The 16,270-nt window shown below is 36.3% G+C and overlaps 2 protein-coding genes across 3 annotated transcripts; one reads left to right on the forward strand and one right to left on the reverse strand.

Annotated features, from left to right (window-relative positions):
* The first annotated feature begins 6,560 nt into the window (after positions 1-6,560).
* LOC108453287 (receptor-like protein kinase HERK 1) lies at positions 6,561-10,171 on the forward strand. 2 transcript variants are annotated; one of them, XM_053030650.1, is made up of 2 exons: positions 6,561-7,097; positions 7,375-10,171. In XM_053030650.1, exon 2 carries the CDS (start codon positions 7,451-7,453, stop codon positions 9,800-9,802), a length of 2,352 nt encoding a protein of 783 aa, XP_052886610.1. In that variant the 5' UTR covers positions 6,561-7,097; positions 7,375-7,450; the 3' UTR covers positions 9,803-10,171. The 2 variants fall into 2 exon arrangements, with proteins under 2 accessions (XP_052886610.1, XP_017606794.1); XM_017751305.2 differs by having other exon boundaries at positions 6,561-10,171.
* A 2,335-nt stretch (positions 10,172-12,506) lies between these two features.
* Positions 12,507-13,441, reverse strand: LOC108485311 (uncharacterized). Its single transcript, XM_017789132.2, has one exon. It carries the CDS (start codon positions 13,246-13,248, stop codon positions 12,793-12,795), a length of 456 nt encoding a protein of 151 aa, XP_017644621.1. The 5' UTR covers positions 13,249-13,441; the 3' UTR covers positions 12,507-12,792.
* Positions 13,442-16,270: the final 2,829 nt, after the last annotated feature.

Here is a 16,270-nt window from a genome sequence, read left to right on the forward strand (position 1 = left end):
TAAGGAAAGCTTAGGGGTTAAAATGAAATTTAAAGAAAGTTTAGGGGTTAAAATGAAATTTAAGAAAAGTTTAAGGGTCAAAATGCAATTTTTTATTTTTTAAAATTTTTTTATTTTTATTTTATTTTTTTTGAAATTTTGAAAATTAAACACAAACTCTAGTCGGACAAAAATTTAGTGATTACAGCTGCCCCTCTTTACTCATCGTTGTGAAACAGGGATAGTGCAAAGACTTAAAAGCACTAAATTTTGTTCGATTGTCCAATCTTTATTCTTTATTGAAAAAAAAATTGAAAATAGCTCGGGATGCGACCCGAAGTTCAACTCACCTCTCGGATTATGAGTTGATCTTTGAAAAAGCAAAAAATTGAAAATACCTTAGCATGTGACCTGAGGCTTAACTCACCTCTCGTAATATGAGTTGATTTTTTTTTTTGAAAAACGGAAATTGAAAATACCTCAGCGTGTGACTTGAGCCTCAACTCACCTCTCGCAATATGAGTTGATTTTTTTGAAAGACAAAAATTAAAAAGTACCTCAGCGTGTGACCCGAGCATCAACTCACCTCTCGCAATATGAGTTGATTTTTTTGAAAGACAGAAATTGAAAAGTACCTCGGCGTGTAACCCATGGCTCAACTCACCTCTCGCAATATGAGTTGATTTTTTTTTGAAAAACAGAAGTTAAAAATACCTCAGCGTGTGACCCGAGGCTCAACTCACCTCTCGCAATATGAGTTTATTTTTGAAAAACAGAAATAAAAATATCAGGATACCAAAACATATCATCTGGTGGAACTTCAGGTGTCTTTTTCCTTGATCTAGTATAAATATCATCAAAACCTCTCGCTCTGCTGGAGCACCTGCATATGTCATGCATGATGTTATAATGATATGCACATACTTGTCCTAAATGCCTGTATGCCTACATGATTATGCTATGCGCCTTAGACTTGTTTGTCATATATCTCTTTTTGTCACGATTCTTGTGATGATCTGCATTCATTGCTTTGATTCTTGACTTTCTCTTCAGGCTTTGTACCCGTCCTCCAGCTTTACGAGTAATCTGTGTTTTTCAGATATCACTCTTTTGCCCCCTGTTGAACTTTGTCTTTGCTTTGAGGCCTCGTACTTATCAAATTCTCATCTGGGTAATGCTCAACATTTCTTTTGTTTAGAGTATGTCATTCTACTATTTATTATTTAAACCACACACTAAGATGCATGAAAATGGTAAAGTAGGTACAAAAGGGATACCTCACATTTATTTATTTCAAAAGTAACATATAAAGAAAGTTGACGAAGAAAAGTTAAAAGCGTTATAAAGAGAAAGGGGATCGTATTTAGTGGCTATAAATGCTCTAGATATTCAATGCATGAACTCTTCCACATTTCTTAATCAAGAATCTTTTCGAGCATAGCTTCTTGTGTAGAAGATTTCGAGCTTCTGAAAATGCTTCAAATACTGTAGTCTCACTGTTGGACTCACTGTTCAAACCCAAATCTGTTTTATTGGGACGCCCTTTTCGGGTTTTCATCTTAACCCTTTTGTTTATCAAGACACCCTTTTCGAGTTTTCATCTTGATCCTTTTTTTTTAGGCATAATATTTCTTCATAGCATCTGAGTTCACTGGATTAGGTAATTCCTTCCCATCCATCTTAGTGAGAATCAAAGCTCCACCTGAGAAGGCCTTCTTTACGACGTATGGTCCCTCCCAATTTGGTACCCATTTTCCTCGAAAGTCTTTTTGTATTGGGGGAATTTTTCTCAGTACAAGTTCTCCCTCGCGAAATTCTCTTGGTCGTACCTTCTTGTCATGGGCCGCGATCATTCTCTTTTGGTACATCTATCCATAACAGATTGCCTTCAAGCGTTTTTCCTCGATAAGATTTAGTTGGTCGTATCGAGTTCGAACCTATTCTGATTCCTCTAGTTCCGACTCCATTAACACTCGTAGAGAGGGGATCTCAACTTTGATGGGCAGCACAGCTTCCCTTTCGTAGACCAGAGAAAAAGGAGTTGCCCTCGTAGATGTCCGCACAGATGTGCGATATGCATACAAAGCAAATGGTAGCTTTTCGTGCCAGTCTTTATATGTCTCGGTCATTTTCCCAATAATCCTCTTAATATTTTTGTTGGCCGCTTCCATAGCTCCGCTCATTTTCGGGCGATAGGGTGAGGAGTTATGATGCTTTATTTGAAATTGCTCACACACTTCCTTCATCATCTTGTTGTTCAGGTTCAAGGTGTTATCCGAAATGATTCTTTCAGGCAAACCATATCGACATATGATTTCCTTTTTCAAGAACCTACAAACTGCAATCTTCGTCACAATAGCAAATGAAGCAGCTTCTATCCATTTTGTGAAGTAATCTATAACCATAAAAATGAACCGGTGTCCACTAGAAGCTTTTGGGGAAATCAGCCTTATGACATCCATGCCCCACATAGAAAAAGGCCACAGAGAAGTCATGACATGAAGGGGCAAAAGGGCTGCATGAATTTTATCGCCGTAAATCTGACATTTGTGGCACTTTCGTGCATAACTAATATAGTCGCTTTTCATCATTAGCAGTAATAACCGACTCTCATAATCTGTCTAGCCATAGTGAAACCATTAGCATGCGTTCCACAAATTTCTTCATGGACATCTTCAAGTATTTTTCTGGCTTCAACAGCATCCACGCATCTTAGGAGCACTTGATCCTTTCTTCTTTTGTACAAGATATCCCCATCAAGAACAAATCCCGCCGACATTCTTCTGATTGTTCTTTTTTCGTTCTCATTTGCTTGTTCGGGATACCTTTGATTTTTGACGTATTCTAAGATATCAAGGAATCAAGGTCATCCATCTGTCTCTTTTTCAATGCTACAACAATGTGCAGGGACCTCATATATGCTCATTTGGAGAGGCATTATTTTCGTTTCTTTGTTTGCTTTGAACATTGAAGCCAAAGTGGCTAGGGCATTAGCCAATTGGTTTTCTTCTCGTGGGAAGTAATTAAATGTCACTTCTTTGAATTCTTTAACCAATTCCCCCACTAGATTGCTATATTTAACTAATTTTGGATCTCCCATTCCCAATCTCCGTAGATTTGGTAAATCACCAATAGGATTTTGACATTTCGTTCAATGGCTGCACGGAGTCCCATGATACAAGCCGGACTATGTTATTGGTACAGAAGAAATTCAGCCTGGCAGTTAGCGGATAATGGTTCCCTTCTGGTGATACCAAGACTGCTCCAATCCCATGCCCCAATGCATTTGACGCACCATCAAAGCTCATCTTCCATAACTTGTCTTTTGATGACTCACATTCTTTTTCTGTAATGCACATCAAGTCTTCGTCTGGGAAGTCAAATCTCAATGGCTCGTATTCCTCCGTTGTTTGAGTTGCTAAGAAGTCGCTATTGCGCTCCCTTTTATCGACTTTTGGCTCACATAGATGATGTCGTACTCTGACAGTAGGATTTGCCATCATGTCATTCTTCCTGAGAGTGCAGATGATTCCATCATTTACTTTATTGGGTTCAACTTTGAAATTAACCATGTCGTATGATATAACATATATTGTCTGAGCCTCCGAACTAACCAAACCAAAGCGCAACAAAATTTTTCAATTGACGAATACTTTGCCTCATACTCTGTGAACTTTTTGCTGAGATAGTAAATCGCCTTTTCTCTTTTCCCCGACTCATCATGTTGCCCTAGTATGTAACCCATTGAATTTTCGAACACAGTTAGATACAATATTAACGGTCTTCCCGGAGTTGGCGGTACTAACACCGGGGGACTAGATAAGTATTGTTTTATCTTGTCAAAAGCCATTTGTCACTCCTCGTTCCATTCTCCTGGATTATGCTTTCGAAGGAGTCAAAAAATTGGGTCACACTGGTTGGTAAGTTGAGCAATGAATCGAGCAATGTAGTTCAACCTTCCTAAAAATCCTCTGACTTCTTTTTGCGTGCGCGGATGTGGTAGTTCTTGTATGGCTTTTATCTTATCTGGATCAACTTCAATGGCTCTCTCGCTGACGATGAAGCCTAGCAATTTTTCCGAGGTAGCCCCAAACGTACACTTGGCTGGATTAAGCTTCAGCTGGAACTTTCTCAGTCTTTCGAACAACTTCCTGAGGTTCCCAACATGCTTTCTTTCCCCTTTAGATTTGGTGATCATATCATCGACGTAGACTTCTATTTCTTTGTGCATCATGTCATGAAACAAAGAGGCAGCCGTAAGCACTAAATTTTTGTCCGACTAGAGTTTGTGTTTAATTTTCAAATTTTCAAAAAAAAAATTGAAAAATAAAAAAATTACATTTTAACCCTTGAACTTTTCTTAAATTTCATTTTAACCCTAAAATTTCTTTAAATTTCAATTCGACCCCTAAACTTTCCTTAAATTGCATTTTAACCTTAAATTTTCTAAAAATTACACTTTGGCTCTAGAAGTTTTGCTGCACTTGTGATTTGGTCCTTCTGACAGATTACGTGATTTGGGGCACCCACTCCCCGGATTTTCAGGCCACCAGTATGGGTGGTTGCTCCTTCTTCACCCACTACCTGCAAATAGCATGGGAAACAAGCAAAATGGTAGAAATAAAAAAAGAAAAAACCACACCATAAAAGAGAGCTTTTTTTTTCGGCAAAAAGAAGGAGGAGGAGGATTCCCCCATTTGATATTCGGTGAAGAGCAAAAAAAGCAAAAGAAATTCTCCAGCAAAAAAACAAAAAAGGAACATTCCGCAATCTAAGTAAAAAAAAAAACTCCAATATCCGGCAAGCAACCAAGCAACCAAGAACCAACCACCATTAACACAACAACCAAGCTCTCAAACCGAAACCCATTCCAAATAGCAGAGCCAATCGATTATCAGCCACCCCGAAATCCAAACCTCAATTACCTGTAGCTTGATTTCACGCGCGCATTACGATGGTCATTGGTGGCGGCGTGCAGTAGAAGGAGAAGGGTTCTACCGCTTGAAGCTTGGATCTCTTTTCTTTCTTTGTTTGTTCTTTGGAAACTTGTTTGTTTAGGGGTTTAGTATTGAAAAAAAGAAATATTTTAGTTAATGGCTTGGTTTATGTTAGATTTGATGGGTTAAATTTGGTTTAGGTTAATTAGTGGGTTGGGTGATATGTTAAGTTAGTGGGTTGAGTTGGTTGTGTTGGGTTTCTTAAGTTAGTGAGTTGGGTTGGTTTGTATTATTATTATTTTTAAATTAGTGAGTTGGGTTTAGTTTGGTTTGAAATATTAAGTAAGTTGGGCTGAGATTATTTTGTAATAGGCTGAAATGATTTGAATCTTTTGTCTTTATGTAAATTTTATGTGGGCCAAGCAAAAATTTAGTCTAAAAAAGATGAAAATAAATTTTAAAATAGCTGGGTCAACCCGACCCTATTTGCGGCAATCTGATCTAGTGACAATCACCAACAAAGGCCCATTTCAGCAACCCGAGGAGAAAAGAGATTAATTTCAGTAACCCATAACATTGGGCTTCGGTATATTCTTACCCTTTTTATTATTATTTACCCATTCCGATTTAATATATATTTTAGATCACATATTATTGCAACGTTATTATTAGTTTTTTTTTATTTTAGAAATATTTTTATTTTCTTTTAATTAATTTCAATAAATAAGGGAACGTGTCGATTTAACATTAAGTCTTTGATTTCATCGCTATGTTGGGTGAACATCATTGGCTCGTGTTAAAATGGGACGTCCTTTTAAAAAAAATCGAAAAATTTAAAAATTCTCGTGTTTTGAAATAGGATAATTATTTTTGTGATTATTGGTAAGTGATCAAATTTTATTTTCAAAATGTAGATGAGGATATGTAATTTGTCAAAATTCTAGTGTTGTAAATTTTTTGTGTTTTTTTATAAAAAAAATTCGGGTTTCAAAAATTTTCATGTTTTCAAAAATTTTCGTTTTTTTTTAATTTCTCGGGTTTCAAAGATTCTCAGGTTTTCAAGAATTTTTGTGTTTTCACAATCTCTCGGGTTTTAAAAAAATATTTTCAAGTTTCAAAATTTTCGTGTTTTCAAATTCTCGTGTTTCAATAGGATCATGATTAAATATTAAATTGAATTCATTTTTTTTTAAATTAAAGACAACGCGTGTTTAAAGGGATACCAATTTTGGGCGTCGCGAGGGTGCCAATACCTTCCTCGTGCGTAACTGACTTCCGAACCCTATTTTTTTCTAGATTTTGACGTAGACCTAAACTCGGCCTTTTTTTTTACTCAAAAATATTTTTTTCTAAAAAGAAGATTTATTAAATTTCCGATCACATCTAGAAAAAAAGATTAGTGACGACTCTCTTTTTTTAATAAAATCGAAAATTAATTTTCAAATTTTCAATAATCGTCTCAATTAACAACTAAAATAAATTTTTACCTAGCTACATAACCCTCCCACAAAACGTTTTATTTCATTTCTTATAATTTTCAGTTTCAATTTATTTATTGAAATTTGATATCAATTATTAAACAAAAGGAAAGAGATTGACATCAATCCATTAAAACTTAAAAAGACTTTAAAGTTTATAGAGGAAGGCATTTGCTTTTCCCCAGTCACCGCGCAAAACCACCCCCAACTAGCAGGATGGAGAGTAAATAACCTTTATGTTACTAGAAAACTTAAAACTCTGTTTTCTACCCACCGTCATTAAAACCCATAAAGACGCCTCTCTCTCCATAAATTTCCTAACTTTAAAGTTGCTCTTATCTCTTCTGCATGTTATTGTTTTGTTTTTATTGTATTCACTTTACATCTATCGTTGATTTACCAAACCAGAAATTAGACATTTAAACAGTGTTTTTCTTATTATTTGTTCTGCTTATTCGTATTTTTGTTACACCACCTTTAGCCTCTTTGTGTTCTGTTTATTTAAGAATATGAACCAAAATGGGGAAAAAAAAAATAGAAACAATTAAGTGGGAGACGTTGTAATCTAGTTTAAAGTTAAACCCGCTTATGTATGCACCCTGCTCTATCTGCATTGGAAATTGCAACGAAAACTCTGCCAAATTTCCATTACGGCTGCATAGAAGATTTGATTTTTTGAGTCTGGTTCATCTAAAATTCAAAGGTTTCATCTTTTCATCTCTTTGATTCGGTTCTCTCTCTGTTTCTTTGTTCCAGCTTTTGTCTTTAATTCAGATCTCTTAGTTGTTGTTTCTTTAATTTCTATTATTGTTTGCTATTAATCCATTTGTAGTTTATGTAAGAATCCAGGATTTCAGTTCCTGTTAAGATTCAAAGCTTTGGTGTTACTGTTACTTGCTAGGATTTGAAAAGATGGGTTGTAAGATAATTGAATTGCTCATCTGGGTTTCTTCAGTCTTATGTTTTCAATGCTTTGCTAGAGGGTTTACACCAGCAGACAACTACCTTATTGATTGTGGATCACTAGCTAATAGTACAGTGGGTGGTCGAGTTTTCATGGCTGATGACTTAGCCTCTAAACTCCTTTCTACACCACAACGTGTTGTTGGGAACACTTCGAAATCAATCATCTCTTCTGCCGTTTCACGGCTCTATCAAACAGCTAGAATCTTTACCGGTGTTTCTAAGTATACATTTCCAATCAGCCAACGGGGGAGACTCTGGATTCGCCTTTATTTCAGTCCATTTGTTTATGCTACTTACAATATGAGTTCGGCAAAGTTCGATGTTTCCACTGAAAACCATGTCCTTCTCAGCAGTTTCAGTGTTGGAGCTCATCTTGTCAAAGAATTCTCTGTTAATATCACCACCGATAGCCTTGCCATCATATTCACTCCTTCAGAGAATTCATTTGCTTTTATAAATGCCCTGGAAGTTGTTTCAGTTCCTGATCAGCTCATTCCAGACCACGCCCGTACTGTTAAATCATCAGTGGGATTCCAAGGCTTGATGTGGCAGGCACTGGAGACGGTTGCTAGGGTGAATATGGGGGGACCTATGGTGTCCTTCAAGAACGATACCCTTCATCGAATATGGGTGCCTGATCAGAGTTTCCTTATAGAAAAGAATCTTGCATCAACTGTATCAAATACTAGAGCTGTCAAGTATTTTGATGGTGGATCAACACCAGAGATTGCTCCAGTTTCTGTTTATGGTAGCTGCACCAAGATGAACTCCTTAGGTGACCCCAATAGCAACTTCAATGTGACCTGGGAATTCGATGTGGATCCCGGTTTTCAGCATCTAGTTAGGTTTCATTTTTGTGATATTGTCAGCACTTCTCTTAACCAGCTCTATTTCAATGTTTTCATCGACTCCTCAATGGTTGTGAGGGACCTTGATCTGAGTGCTTATTTGGGTAATGTTTTGGCTGCTGCATATTATATGGATTTTGTTACAGACTCAGCTACCATGAACAAGCTTCGAGTAAGCATCGGTCCATCAAATTTACGTGGTGCTTACCCTGATGCCATACTAAATGGGCTTGAAATCATGAAATTGAACAATTCTGATGGCAGCCTTACTGGCTTGGGAACTGCCAATACTTCTGGTTCAAGTTCAAAGAAGAAAGTTGGTGCCATAGTGGGTGCCAGTGTTGGGGTGGCTTTTGGACTGCTGTTGGCAGGACTTCTATTTATGTTTTGTAGAAAAAGAAGACGTGTGGCACACCGGAGGCAATCGAAGACATGGATTCCTTTTTCAACTAATGGAGGAACTTCCCACACTATAGGGAGCAAATACTCCAAAGGAACAACTGCTAGTCTCAATTCGAATACTGGCTATCACATTCCTTTTCTGGCTGTTCAAGAAGCCACCAATAATTTTGATGAAAGTTTGGTCATTGGGATTGGCGGTTTCGGTAAGGTATACAAGGGAGAACTGAATGACGGTACAAAAGTTGCAGTTAAAAGGGGAAATCCCCGGTCCCAACAAGGACTTGCTGAGTTCCAGACTGAAATTGAGATGCTATCCCAGTTCCGTCACCGCCATTTAGTTTCTTTAATTGGTTATTGTGATGAAAAGAATGAGATGATCTTGATTTATGAATATATGGAGAATGGTACACTCAAGAGTCATCTCTATGGTTCGGGCCATCCAAGTTTAAGTTGGAAACAAAGGCTTGAAATATGCATTGGAGCAGCTAGAGGACTCCATTACCTTCACACAGGCTATGCGAAAGCAGTTATTCATCGTGATGTGAAGTCCGCGAATATCTTACTTGATGAGAATCTCATGGCCAAGGTTGCGGATTTCGGGCTGTCAAAGACAGGACCTGAAATTGATCAGACCCATGTCAGTACAGCCGTGAAAGGAAGTTTTGGATACCTTGATCCAGAATATTTCAGAAGGCAACAACTGACAGAAAAATCTGATGTATATTCATTTGGAGTGGTTTTGTTTGAAGTTCTTTGTGCAAGACCAGTAATAGATCCTACTCTTCCAAGGGAAATGGTAAATCTAGCTGAATGGGCAATGAAATGGCAGAAAAGAGGACAGTTGGTGCAAATAATTGATTCTAATCTCAAAGGAAAGATCAGGCCTGATTCTCTTAGGAAGTTTGGAGAAACTGCCGAGAAATGCTTAGCTGATTTCGGTGTTGACAGGCCTTCCATGGGGGATGTTTTATGGAATCTGGAGTATGCTCTTCAACTTCAGGAGGCTGTTCAGGGCGATCCCGAAGAGAACAGTACGAACATGATCGGTGAACTTTCTCCACAAATTAACAATTTCAGTCAGCTTGATCCAACAGTTTCTTCTGCACAGTTTGTGTTGTCAAGTGTGGATGACCTCTCAGGTGCTTCAATGAGTAAAGTGTTCTCACAGCTGGTGAAGTCTGAAGGCAGGTGAATTATATGTTATGGGCCAAAGATTACATGGTTTTCTCCGGTCCACCTAAGCTCGGTGGAATGGTTCGTCATCCTATACACCATAATGTGGTCTCTTTGGTTAGTCATCAAACAAACCAGGCATAAGCTTTGTTCTAAAGTGGACGTGTATTTTGTGAACTCTTTCATGTACAGCAGGGTTGGGGATCTTAATGAGAGCTTTAAGAATGTTCTCGTTGCTTGTTTGTTTCGGATTTGCTATTAGGTGCACATCTTACTTTAATCGGTCGACAGTGATTGGTCGTTTTCTTGTTCTTATTCCATTCTCCACAGTTCTGGTATAATTTATTACTTTTATCTTTCTGCATCAACATGAACACATGAGATAAAACTGTTCTTCCTGGTTGATGGCCTGTTAAGAGACAATGCATGATTTTAGCTTGAAGCATCCTACGTTTTTTCCTTCCAGCATTGATGTAAATCAGCGAGTGAATCATTGAGTCCATGCTTCATTTGTTTATGAATCTCTATCACCCTTGAATTTCTCATATTGGAAGAGATTATAATCATAAAAAGCACTCAAAAACATTATTAGAACAAAATAAAAGTCTGTTGGCAATAAACGGGCCAGTTAGTATATTTGCTATAACCATCACTCGAGAATAATTAATTTCTCAAAGCACTCTTTAATCCATTACCCATTAGAGAGCAGGCTGCAGTAGCATCAACAGCAACAAATGATGGGGGGAGCATGAATGCACATGCATGCACCAATTTGTCTTAAATTTTTGTGGATCCAGCCCAATCTTGGGACTAGAATAGGCTGGAAACGAGCAATTTCATGATGTAAGCCTGCTTAAAACAAGACTAGTTTCAAAGCTTCTACAGGTACCTTGTAGGTAACTCCGACTGGAATATTTGAAGAATCATATTCACATTCATATTCGAATATCTTGAACCATAGCATACAAGGTAACCACCTCACTTGTAGATAAAAGATTCATCAAAGGGTCAATGGCAACATATTTATTGCTTACCAATTATTTCTTATAAAATTGAAAAGAAGTATCCATGAACATTCCAGGAGCCTCAAGACAAATCAGTAATGTTAATTATGTTTTCGATTGACAAAATTAAGGAAAACAAAAACACCAGTACTATAATGATGTTCATGATCGGACAGTAAATGAGTTGGCACCTAAGTAAATATTTGATAATATCATACACTTCCTTTCTCTTTTGTTCCAGAAGAAACATGGTGTTATTAGTGATGTAAATATTGCATAGTCTTTTTCTTTTTGCAGTTCATTATTTTCTTATTTTAAAAGGTTTAGAAACTCAGATTTCAGAACATTGTACCTCAAACAGTTTACCTACTATCCCATTATTATCACCATAAGAAATTGCAATTATGTCAATGTCATCATGGTAAATATTTTTTTTCCCAGAATCATCATGGTAGTTACTGGCATTTATTTCTGTTGTATGTCCCACAAGAGTGAGAGTGACAAAAGGTAAAATAAAAGGAAGGCTAAACACTCGGGTAATACAAGGAGAATTATTGGTAAGTGATAACTAATCTATTATTTATGCATTTAATTAGATTATTATATACCAATTGTTTATCTACTTTAGTCTTACAACTCTTCACATTAAACACTAATCCTATTAAGGTTCAAAATATGTGTATATTGAAATTTTATATATTTAAAAACATCATATTTTAAATATATATATTGAACATAAATATGGAATGAAATGAAAATTCAGATTGGTTAACTAATTACTATAACAACCCAAAGTTATGATTTAGTATATTCCAAATAACTAGTACAAAATAAACAGGATTAAGAAAATATAAAATTCCATGGTCGATTAATCCAAGAAAACTTGCATTGTAAGTTACATTCTCTCTTTTGATCTGTTTTACACTAAAAATACATTATCTTCTTCATGATTGCTTATACTATGATTGAGTCTCAAATCCTCTTTTTGCTTCTTTTCTTTTGGATTACTTCTTCTGCTCATAATATTTCTCAACTGGTGCTGACCTTCCCCATCCCTTTCAAGACATGAAAGAGTCAATAGAAAATATAAAAAAAATTATATTTAATACATTATTCTTGTATAAATTTATTATAATTACATGATTCACTGAAAATATATAAATTTATCTACTGGTAATGAATACCAACTCTGTAAAACATTAAAAAAATAAGAGTTAAAAGTGTTTGAGCATTCAGCCGGCCCCAATTGTCACACCCACCTCCACCATCACTATAGCCACCATGCCACCATCATTTCTATTTACTACGTCACAAATTTGCTTTACTCTTTAAGAATTAGTAATTGTGATTTTCTTTGACCTTAGACTAAAGACTTTTAGCCTCGAGTAATCTGATTCCATGTCATAGTTCATGGACCAACAAGGCTTATATATTCTTAATTTTTATTGTTACATACATGAATGACTTGGAACCCATAAATTTTAATTAATAAATAATAACCCGTATATATATTAAAAAAATCGAATATATAGTTAATTTCTCCTGTAGACTTTGATTTCTATAAAGAATGTTGTAGCAGCCATTGAATCATAATTCCTAGGTGACTCAACCTGGCAAGGCCTGTTCACTTGATCATAAGAAAATACAATACTTGGATTTGAAGTTGAATGTTGGATATGAATATATGCATTAGACATATAACTTTGAATAGCTGAAAGATTTTACAAGACGGATGCATTTTACATATGATACCGATCATCATCAACCAAATACATTTGCTTAAATTTTAAACCATTTCCTGATAATGCTTTTCGCACTTTAACCATTAACATATCATGATATCAGCAAAAGCCATTAACAAACAAAAATAACATAGATAGGAAGAGCAAAAAGGCATCAAATAAATAACAACTTAATACTATTAGAAAGTTATTTAAAAACTGAAAAAAAAAAAAAAGAGGAAGCACTGAAAGCCGAAATTGATTAAAAAAGGAAAAAGAAATGTTCAATCTCCATGATGATCAGCCACATCAACCTTGGATGTGCAGGCCAACAGCCTCCGAAACATGGCCAAAAGGGCGGCACAAGAGACCTCTTTGGCCCTTCTGAGAGCCGTACACTTCTTTTTGGCCACAGTTTCGGACTTGTTTTTTCTTCTAGGACTGATCTTTCCGGCCTTTTCCTTCTTATTAACTGAGGATCTGCCAAAACATTTTGTGTTTTCAGTCTCGGTTTGGTTGTTCCTATGAAACGTGTAGCTCCTCAGGTATATTTGCCTGCATGAAATGCTATCAACAACCGTGGGGTGTGCACGACCTCCATTACTGCGCCAGTCAGAGCTCAGTGATCTTACAAACTCAGCATCAGATTCCGGCCACTTATAGAGGTTCACGTAGGTTGGCCTGACTGGGAGAGGGACTCTGGTGTCATTGATGCAGTTTGAGATACAGGTTTTAGCCATTGGGATTAGGCTGTCAGGATTCAGCTAGCTTCCTTCCTCTCTTCAGGTTTATAGATAGAGTTGAAAGACTACTTAAAATGAAAGATAATGGAGATATATTGAGAGATAGAGATACAAGGGAGAAGCTTTCCTAGAGTGGGTTTATAGTTATACAGTGGTTTCTTTTATGTGAAAAATGTAATGATTCGACATCATTTGCTGAATGTATGCATGAAGAAAACGATTTGTTATTTTGGGTCCATGTATTTATTAATAAACCAAGTAGTTCTCTTTCTAAGCTAGTTTCATTTGATTGTTCTATGTTAGTTATCTAATATTAAATACGATATTTGATGTATGTTTCTCCAATATTTTGAAATTTCGGAGACTTTATGAGCCTATCAAATTAGAGTTTGAGTGATTTTGATTTGATGTTTATTTTTTACAATTGATTTTAATAATGTTAATATTGTTGGTTCCAACTCAGTTTGTACAGCTTGCCTTATTTGTTGATATATTTTTACTTAAATATCTTAATTATTCATTTATATATATATTTAAAGATTTTCAACAACAATATACAAGATTTTGTGATTAATACAATTATTCACTGAGTTAAAAGTATTTTTGAAGAGTCCTAGTCTGACCTATTTACCATATTTCGAGAGATACTAATTTTGAAGAAGTAAAGAAGATAAACCGTTATTTTATGCCTTTTTAGAGCACTTACATGAAAGGAATTCAAGGAGTATTGATCGATCATACTAATTGGAGATTTACAAGTATAACACTACCGATATATTATGACTTATTTTATTGGGTTAAGTGCGAATTTGAGACAGTGCTGTTCTATTCAGTATAGGAACTTGTTAACAAACTATTTTTGTTCAGTTTGTAAATAAGCTTTCAAGAAGGAAAGACTTAGCAGGAAGTGAATCTAGTTGAATATATAGGAGTGAGGTTGTAACATGGTGAGTGAATTATGTTTAAATCACATCTTGTAGTGTTGATTCATAGTGGAATACTCTATTGGCAAAGCCTTGCAGACATAGGATGTAACACCCCGTACCCGAGTCCGTTACCGAAATCGAACACAAGGTGCACACAAACTTAGTTTAACTATCTTCACAGTCCATTTAGAAATTTCCAGACAAGCTGGTTACTGCATCAGTGTCGCCTTAAAAATCATATATTGAGTTTCAAAGCTCGAAAATTTGTTTCGTAATTTTTCCCTGAAACTAGACTCATATTTCCATCTACAGATTTTTTTCTAGAATTTTTGGTTGGGCCAATTAGTACAGTTTATTAGTTAAAGTCTCCCCTGTTGCAGGGATCGACTACACTGACCTTCGTGCGTTACGAATTGGATATCTCCCTGTACAGGGCTTCAATACTGATGCCATTTGTTTCTATAGAAACTAGACTCAGAGAGGAATCTATACATATATGGCATGACTCCTAATTATCTCTGGTTAATTTACAATGAATTTATAAAGTCGGAACAGGGGATCCAGAAACCGTTCTGGCCCTATTTCACGAGAACTTTAATATCTCTTAACATATAATTCATATGACCATTTCGTTTCTTTCATATGAAAGTATATTCATCAAGGTTCATTTACATAATTTATTCACTATTTAATTCCATTCCTACAATTTTTAGTGATTTTTCAAATCCACACCACTGCTGCTATTAGCATCTGTTTTTCAGGTAAACCTTACCTATTTCGTGGTTTCTATGGACCAACTAGAGTTTTGTCATACATAGGTCCACATATAATCATTTTTAGCCATTCCAATGGCTGATCATTTGCTCACACTTCCATTCAGTCCGTAGTCACATCATAAAACCATACATATATACATAAGCACAAATGGTCTAATGCCATACTCCACTTTTACGAGCCATTTTCGCATGGTCGTACACACATACATCACAAAAGTACTTAAAACGCAACAAAAGGGTAGTCCTATACATGCCATTTCAAAGTTCAACCAAAAGTGTACCAAAAGGTGCTTTGATAGTGTGGGCGACTTCGACTTCAATAATCCCGAGTCCGATAGCTGACGAACCAAAATCTCATTGTTGGGATTTTACGAGCGTATTAATTGAAATTATTACAGCAAGATCGCTCATTCCCAACCCAAGTATCTTCGGGATTTAGCCGGATATAACCACTCGCACAAGGCCTTCGGGTCTTAGCCCGGATATGGTCACTAGCATAAATGCCTTCGGGACTTAGCCCGGATATAGTCGCTAGCACAAATTCCTTCGGGTTTTGGCCCGGATATAGTAACTCGCACAAATGCCTTCGGATCATAGTCCGGATATAACAACTCGCACGAATGCCTTCGGGTCTTAGCCCGGATATAATTACTAGCATAATTGCCTTCGGGACTTAGCCCGGATATCATTCCAATGTTCATTTACACATATATCAATAATCAAGACACATCCATAATTCATTTTCGTTACTAAGGCTCTAACACAAAATATTTATCAAACCTTTACAATTTCGGCTCAATAGCCACACACACAAGGAGCATGATTTCAATATAATTCAAGTAGGGTCATTACTCGAAGACTTACCTTGGATGTTTTCGAGCGATTTCGACGGCTACTCGACTACTTTTTCCTTCCCTTTATCGAATTTAGCGCCCCTTTGCTCTTGAGCTTAATTTGACAAATAAATCGATTTAATCATTTGAGCATCGAAAGAGGAATTCAAGGTACTTAGTCAATATATATACTCATTAGGCATCAAAGTCGCATATGTACGAAATCATGAATCGAACTCAACACATTAGTTAATATTCCTCTTAGCCGAATTTTCTAAGCCAAGAATAGGCATCAATATGCTTGCCTCTAACCGAATGCATGCACACCAATTTCCCCTCATGTGGCCGAATATACATGTCCATGTTGAGGCCAATTATACACTAATACCACACAAAACAGCATACATTTTACTACTAACGCATTACATATCGTAGCTCAATACACCTCTCTCATTTACTTCATAACCGAAACATCATCACAAGC

This window comes from Gossypium arboreum, chromosome 7 (genome assembly GCF_025698485.1).
Source record: "Gossypium arboreum isolate Shixiya-1 chromosome 7, ASM2569848v2, whole genome shotgun sequence".
Taxonomy (NCBI): domain Eukaryota; kingdom Viridiplantae; phylum Streptophyta; class Magnoliopsida; order Malvales; family Malvaceae; genus Gossypium; species Gossypium arboreum.

Excerpts from the sequence above, each read along its gene's own strand:
- LOC108453287 (XM_017751305.2), top strand. The coding sequence starts at position 7,307 with ATGGGTTGTAAGATAATTGAATTGCTCATCTGGGTTTCTTCAGTCTTA.
- LOC108485311 (XM_017789132.2), bottom strand. The coding sequence starts at position 13,248 with ATGGCTAAAACCTGTATCTCAAACTGCATCAATGACACCAGAGTCCCT.